Source organism: Oryzias melastigma, linkage group LG24 (genome assembly GCF_002922805.2).
Source record: "Oryzias melastigma strain HK-1 linkage group LG24, ASM292280v2, whole genome shotgun sequence".
NCBI lineage: Eukaryota > Metazoa > Chordata > Actinopteri > Beloniformes > Adrianichthyidae > Oryzias > Oryzias melastigma.
In genome coordinates this window covers 20,135,593-20,142,992 of record NC_050535.1, presented here as the reverse complement: position 1 = coordinate 20,142,992, position 7,400 = coordinate 20,135,593, and the positions used below count along the sequence as shown (strand labels likewise).

Below are 7,400 nucleotides of genomic sequence, written 5' to 3'. Positions count from 1 at the left end.
GATTTCATCAAAAGGTTTAAAAGGATTTTAATTCTAAAAGAGTTTTCTGTCAATTCTTTGATGTAGTGGGATTTACAGAGTAAAATTAATGTTCATTGTAACTTATGAAGGCCTCAAAAGTCCAACAGTGAGCTGAAAAGATGGTCTAAACATTTCTTTTATTGTTTTTAAATGAATAAAACAGGTTTCTATCACCCAAAATAGATAACTTTGGTTTCAGTAAAATATTCCCAATATTTTTAAAATTCTTAAATCTAAAATAAGCAAAAAACATTTAATGCTGTTATCATTATTTGCATTATTATTATAAATTGTAATATTATTATTGTTGTTGTTGTTTACTTAGTACACTAGACATTGATATACTGCTTTCAATTATAGCAACACATGATNNNNACTACTGAAAGTTTTATTAAGAAGTTTACATATAATTTTTGTCCCTCCCAAAAATCACAATATTTATCTGTGTTTCTTATATTCATGTTATTTATGTCGATTTGTGTTTGGGGAAACATATGATTGAAAACTTTTTAAAAACATTTTGAAGGAGCAGACTGGAAAAAAAGTAGAAAAAAAAGGTCCGAAATTGAAATCTAAAAAGACAGAACATTTGAAGCTGACAATTGTTACGTTTATTTTAGAACAGCAATTATTGCCTTTTTTTTTTTTGGCCTAACACTAATTTTTTCCAAAATGTTTTATTTGGGTTTCAAATTATATTGGCACTAATTTAGCTCCATAGCACACAAGGACGAACTACGACAAGGAGAAAGAATTGACCACGTGACCCAGGCCAGCATAAGTGAGTTATGTTTTTGTACATGAACCATGACAAAATTTAAAACCTTAATTTATGAAGAGGTACACTTAGGAAGTGATACAATTATATCCGCTTTATTTTCGTCTATACATTTGCTATTTTACTTTTTGATTCCTCCCAGTGCTCAGAACTAAACCTGTGCACTCTTGCTCTCTTCCGCTAGATGTCGCACAACTCGGCGATGTTGCTGCACTTCTACACAGAGGAGCGCAGAAGAAGAAGAAGTCCTCCACGACTTTGACGTGCAGCAGTAGCAGCATCAGCGGTAGCTTTGACCTTTCGACCGCTTCGTGTTGAGCTTAAAGGTGAGCTGGAAGAAAACACTTGTTTTCCGGAGGGAGTTTAAGATCAAGATTTGAAATATTCATGATGTCAGAGCGCAATGTTTAAACAAAATCGTTGTTTTTTACCCTGATATTTGTTGGAGTCTGGCAGCTAGCTTGTTGCTAATGCTAGTTAGCTTCTGTACCATCCGGTGTGCCAGTAAGGATTATATCATTTATTTTTTTAGATTTTTTGTTAATAAAAACGCTTGTCAGTGATTCTTGGTGATGGGAGTTAACCGAAATCACAGCTAGTTGATGTAAAAACACTGTTTATTTGTTTGTTAGCAGTATTGTTAGCTAATCTTCATATTGCTAATGAAATAAACAGTGTTTAGTGACATGACTGCGCATGTGCGGGTTTTTAGAGACGACGTTACAAGCTTTAAAACGTTGTTTAAATGCCTAAATAACTTGTTTTTGTGGTTTATTATAAAACTTTGAGTCTTAAATACTTATATTGTTGGAGAAGTATGTTAATTATTTAATAAAGTGTAATGAATACACCAGGAAAAGTTTTGTTTCGGTGTTCTGAATCATTTGAAGTTGACTTTAAACTCTGCATCATGACAGTCTGCTCTGAGACTTTGTCTTCACTTCCTGTCACAGATGGCTGGACAAGCGTTTCAGAAGTGGTGGTCTCTGATGAGCCCGTACTACACCAGGGCGTACCAGGAGATGTGGGTGGGAATCGGCATCATGTCCTACCTGTACTATAAAGTTTCCTATGGAGGTGAGCGATGGCTTTGAGCATTAGAAATGATGGTAGACTTAACGCAACAACTACAAGCTTTTTCCAACAGCATTTTTTTGGTTTGCTTTTGGGACAATCTCAATAATTTATCCCATTGAGATTAGATTTTTTTTTTCAAGAGAAACCTGAGCCGGAAGGAATCAACACAAGAAAATAAAATTCAGTTAAAACCCTTATGATAGAAATAAAATACAATTATGATAAAATACAGTTAGAATGAACAGTATTACAATAGTTAAAAGGTTAATCAAGAGTGATACAGTTGGTGAAGCTCAGAAAGCTTTGCTTTAAAGCAATTCAAGGGGATTTGGTCACATTAATGCAGAGAGTTTTGAATATTATTCCAGGAAAGCGGATCAACAATAGAAAAGGCTGTTTTTCCTAATTCCCTGTGGAATCTGGGAACAGAGAGAAGCAGTTTGAGTGAAGAGCGAGAGTTATAGCAGGACGGCACAGGTATTGAGGCAGTTTACTGAGAATGGCCTTATAGGTGAATATTAGCCGGTGTTTCTGTCGCCTGACTTTGAGTGAAGACTTTTTTAGCAAGACATTTCTCAAACTAAATCTTAATATTAATATTCTTTATATACATCAGTCATGAAAAAAATGTTATAAACACCAAAAAATCTAATTTCCATCAGATCTTAATTGAAGAACATTCATCACTTTTTAACTGTTGGTAAAAAAATCTGGAGAAAAAAAACTATTCTGATACTAATTGTTTGTTTTCCTTTCATTTATTTTCAGGCAAGAAAGCTGTGAAAAGCAGTAAGTAACACAACACACACCAGTAAATGTTCTTACACAGACGTGTCCACTGTCGAGCCTGAATTTTAAACTTGGGAATGTAAAGAAGAGAGAATAGTGGAGCAGACGTTTACAGACATGTGGGTGAAGAAACAGCTGATGAGGAAATGATGGAGACGTTTGTGATCAGGACAAGAATGGAGAAAGAAATCTCAGGTTGGAGGAGACTTAATGTCAACAAGTCTCAAGTTTGACCAGAACTTCCTTTGATATATTGTGGTGGTAGTGTGATGCTCTGGGCAGCTTAAACCTTATCAGTTCTAAAGCGTTTGGAGTTCAGTCTTCAGCGTTAGCATCAGAACCGCACACCCAAACGGCAGGAAACATCAGTCAGGGTTCCTGATCTGTGATCTAGATCCAGTTTGAGGATCTTAAGTCTTCAGTGTGTCTGAATTCAGACTTTTTTTGGAAAATGAGGCAGGACCAGTCATTGGGTTTGAGAGCAAATACTTTTTCAAACTAAACAAGATGTATTTCTATGATTTTAGCTACATTTGTAGCTTTTATCCCGATCCACTCTTTGCAGGTCAGCAGGTAAAGCATGCAGGAACACATGTAGCCTGTAGGTGTCACTGTTTCTCAAATACGCTATTTTCATGCTGATGAGGTGTGGTTTGTCTCTGCAGAACCTGCTCATTGAGGTCCCACTGTCCCCCACGCCACAAGACGAGAGTCCAGCTTCATGTTTGAGTTTTTGTTAATATGGATCAAATAAAACAATTATCCTCGTTTGTTTGTTTGTTTGTTTTGTATCAAAAGCATATAGAATGATCCATTTTTGATGCTTTTAAACCATAAACAGTGACTTCCTGTTTACGCAATCCAGATTGTTAGGTTTAAATTTAAGTTTGACATGCATTCCGGATTCCGCCACTAGATGGTCAAGTGGTTATGGCTGCGGACTCACATTCAGAAGGTCAAGGGTTCGAATCCCGCTCAGGAATAGTCCACATGAAATATTTGTTTTTACTTTTCAATTTTATTTTTACCTCAAAACTGTTCACTGCAGGTGAAAGAAATATTTTTAACACAGACAAATGCCTTTAAACCATCAACAATGACTTCCTGATTGCGCAATGCAGAATATTGTGTTTAAATTTAAGTTTGACATGCATTCCAGATTCCGCCACTAGACGGTCAAGTGGTTATGGCTGCGGACTCGCATTCAGAAGGTCATGGGTTCGAATCCCGCTCAGGAATAGTCCAAGTTAAATATTTGTTTTTACTTTTAAATATTTAAAGATTTAATTTAAAGAGAAACAGGTTTTTTAGGACCAGACAGTCCTGACCTACAAGAAAGACTTTTCTCCAGTGTGTCTGTGTTTTGTGGCACCACTGGCTGTCTTCAACATTCTGGTTGCCTTTTTTGAATTAGGAAAATTGTCTTTTTACAGATGAAGGCTTCTCATCATTCTCTTCTTCAACATTTAATAGTTTATTAGTCTATTTATGTATAAGTATTATGTGGAGAGGATGTTCTGGCTGCAAATCCATGTACTGACATATCCTCATCATAGGAGGAATCTGAGAAGATGAACTCTGATTCCACAACAAAAGAATAGTCTTCACTGCTCCCAGAGTCCACATCGAGGATTATTTGAAATAGAGCTAAGGGTTTCAGAGGAGTGTGAGTCTTGCTGCTATTGGGATGTTTGTCTTTTTGACTTGAAGACGTGTCTATGTTTATAAGTCATAAACATGCACTATATGACCAAAAGTATCGGCTCACCCATCCAAATGATCAGAATCAGGAGTCCTAATCACTTGGCATGCTTACTGTTTTTAGAGACATCAGTGAAAGCATGTTTTGCTCTCAGGATCTCAGTGAATTCCAGTGTTGAACTGTCATAGGATGCCACCTGAGCAACAAATCCAGTCTTGAAATGTCCTAAATATTCCACAGTCAACTGTCAGTTCTATCAGAACAAAATGGAAGAATTTGGAACAACTCAGCCAGGATGCTGAAAGTCTAAAGAGGTCATAGACTTTCTGCAGTCAGTTGCTGCAGAGCTGCAACCTTCATATGACCTTCAGATCAGCATGAGTACAGTACACAGAGAGCTTCATGGAACGAGTTTCCATGGCAGCAGCTGCAGCCACACATCAACAAGTACAATGTAAAGCGTGGATGCAGTGGTGTAAAGCACGCCGTCACTGGACTCTAGAGCAGTGGAGACGTCTTCTCTGGAGGGAGGAATCACACTTTTCTATCTGGAAATCTGATGGACCGTCTGGGTTTGGAGGTTGCAGGAGAACGGGACGTTTCAGACTGCATTGGTGGAGGAGGAATGATGGTGTGGGCTTGTTTTTCAGACCCCTTAGTTCCAGTGAAAGGAACTTTCAATGCTTCAGGAGGCTAAAACATTTTGGACAATGCTCCCAACCTTAGTGGGAACAGTTTGGAGCGGGCTCTTCCTCTTCCAACATTTTTGTGCACCAGAGCACAAAGCAAGGTCCATAAAGACATGGAGGACAGAGTCCTGAACTGAACGCCATAGAACACCTTTGAGATGAATTAGAGCAGAGACTGAGAGCCAGACCTTCTCCACCAACATCAGTGTGACCTGACCAATGAGCTTTTGGAAGAATGATCCAGAGTTCTTATAAATACTCTCCTCAACCTTGTGGACAGCCTTCCCAGAAGAGTTGAAGCTGCAATAGCAGCAAAAGGTGGAGCAACATCATATTGAACTCTGGGTTAGGAATGAGATGGAACTTTAGTTCAAATGTGAGTAAAAGCAGGAAAGCCAATACTTGTCCACATGCATCAGGTAACTCCAACCCCCACACAACCTGTTAGTTCAAATACACATTAGGTACTACATGCTGCATTAACATATACATGGGCAAGTTAATGGCTCATCAGTGACCCACCATGACACAACAATGGGCTCTCGGACTAGAGGGGGGAACTCTTCCCTGCGCAAATTTGCGGAGGCTCAGGGAATCTAGTGTTAAGAACTGCGAGCCCCTTGTGGTCACTCATAACTCTCATTACTGTCCTAGGCACGCCCAATATCCCATTAGACCCGAGGCCATTGCAGGCATTCGACCGGTGTTTGACTCCTTCATGCGAGCAGTTTCATGAGCATAGTTTCATTCGATGGTTCTCTCGTTTTACCTGAGAGAAATATCGCCCTCTATCTCTGCGCTGGAACAATGTCGTTTTGTCCAGGACTTGACAGCTCTTAACTCTGCTGTCCGTGGAAGTATGCCTCCATCGGATTAGGAACGGGGTGTGATTATCAATAAGAACTAATTGAATGACTTTGTCTTGTTTCTTATCTGTCATTTTTGGAATGTTGTTGGAGCTGGCATGAGCAATAAACAATAAACAACAACGACTTGCTCTCAAGACCTGACCAGACTGACCAACCCCTCCTCAACTCTGACTTTGTTTTGCTTGTGGATGGCTCTTCCTTGAGGGAGTCTGTCTTGGTCTGCTGCAGAGCAGCTTTTGCCGTCTGTTCCCCGATGACACCCTACAACCTGCTTCACTCTCGTCAACTTATTCTACACAAGCAGTGCAATAAGTGGCCCTCATAAGTGACCTGCTACCTTTTGTACTGACTCTCGCTGCACATTGGGTGTAGTGCATGACTTTGGTACCCTGGCATCATTGGGTGTTTCTGAAGTCTGATCAAAAGGCAATTTTTTATCCTGACCTGGTCTCCCAACTTATTCCTTATTGCTACAGAGTAAAATCACGGTCTGCAAATACAATGTAAACACTAATGCCTCCAATCCCATTTCTGCAGGACATGCCGGAGCTGATGCTGCTGCAAAGTCTGCCTCTCTCCTACCCCCTCCCTCCTCTGCTCCTGTTGCTCTTTCTGCTTCTATTTCAGTCCTATTCTCTCTCAGCCCTCCAATCACTGGCTTGGTCTAATGACATCAAACTATAGAAGCAGGCTGATGCCAAGCAAACACCTAAAGGATGGATGGGCCTTAAGTCATGCCCTGTCTCCCACAACATTGGTTCACAAAAGGTTTTTCAGTTTATGTTCAACATTTCTGTAGTGTTTGCATGGTTTCTGCTTCTCGTACCCAGAAGGAAGCAGCAGAACTCCCAATCAGGAGCAACCGCCGAAGAACTTCGTGGGTTGACAACACCAGTGGAAAGGATGGTTGATATAGAGCCAGGTTCTATATGTTTTGGAGAACTGTACAGAGACGTTGGCAAACATGTGGCAGTGTCTGGGTTCACCAGATCCCTCCCTTCCAAGTCTCTCTGGGTGCACGCTGCCCGGTGGAGACTTGCACCTAGAGGATTACTCTGAGCTAGAGGATAACTCAGAGCTAGCGGATAACTCAGAGCTAGAGGATAATTCAGAGCTAGAGGATAATTCAGAGCTAGCGGATAACTCAGAGCTAGCGGATAACTCAGAGCTAGAGGATAACTCTGAGCTAGCAGAGCTCTACAGACAGAAACAGGAGAGCCCCAGCAGCTGGTGTCCCGGTACGAGACAGCTCTGCCTCACTGTGCCACAGCTATCGATTGCTCTGCTGGACCCTGTGCAGCAGCTCTTGTTATGCTGTCCACCGCGTGGCCGCCTAGCAGAGCAGGCTCTTTGGTTCCAGTTCCATGGGCTCTGTGACGGGCTGGCGACCTGTCCAGGGAGTATTCTGCCTTCGCTCTACAGTAACCAGACAGTCTTGGGTAAATCCGTGGCCCAAGCGGGTGAATAAAACGCAT

At 40.6% G+C, this 7,400-nt stretch overlaps 1 protein-coding gene across 1 annotated transcript; it reads left to right on the top strand.

The window, feature by feature from the left end:
• Positions 1–973: 973 nt before the first annotated feature.
• On the top strand, positions 974–3,435 carry atp5mpl (ATP synthase membrane subunit 6.8PL). The gene is made up of 4 exons (XM_024290536.2): positions 974–1,125; positions 1,753–1,876; positions 2,645–2,665; positions 3,331–3,435. Exons 2-4 carry the CDS (start codon positions 1,753–1,755, stop codon positions 3,342–3,344), a joined length of 159 nt encoding a protein of 52 aa, XP_024146304.1. The 5' UTR covers positions 974–1,125; the 3' UTR covers positions 3,345–3,435.
• The last annotated feature ends 3,965 nt before the right edge of the window (positions 3,436–7,400 follow it).

Coding starts and splice junctions, on each gene's coding strand:
- atp5mpl (XM_024290536.2), top strand. CDS start 1,753: ATGGCTGGACAAGCGTTTCAGAAGTGGTGGTCTCTGATGAGCCCGTAC. Junction 1,877..2,644: donor CTATAAAGTTTCCTATGGAG/GTGAGCGATGGC, acceptor ATTTATTTTCAG/GCAAGAAAGCTGTGAAAAGC.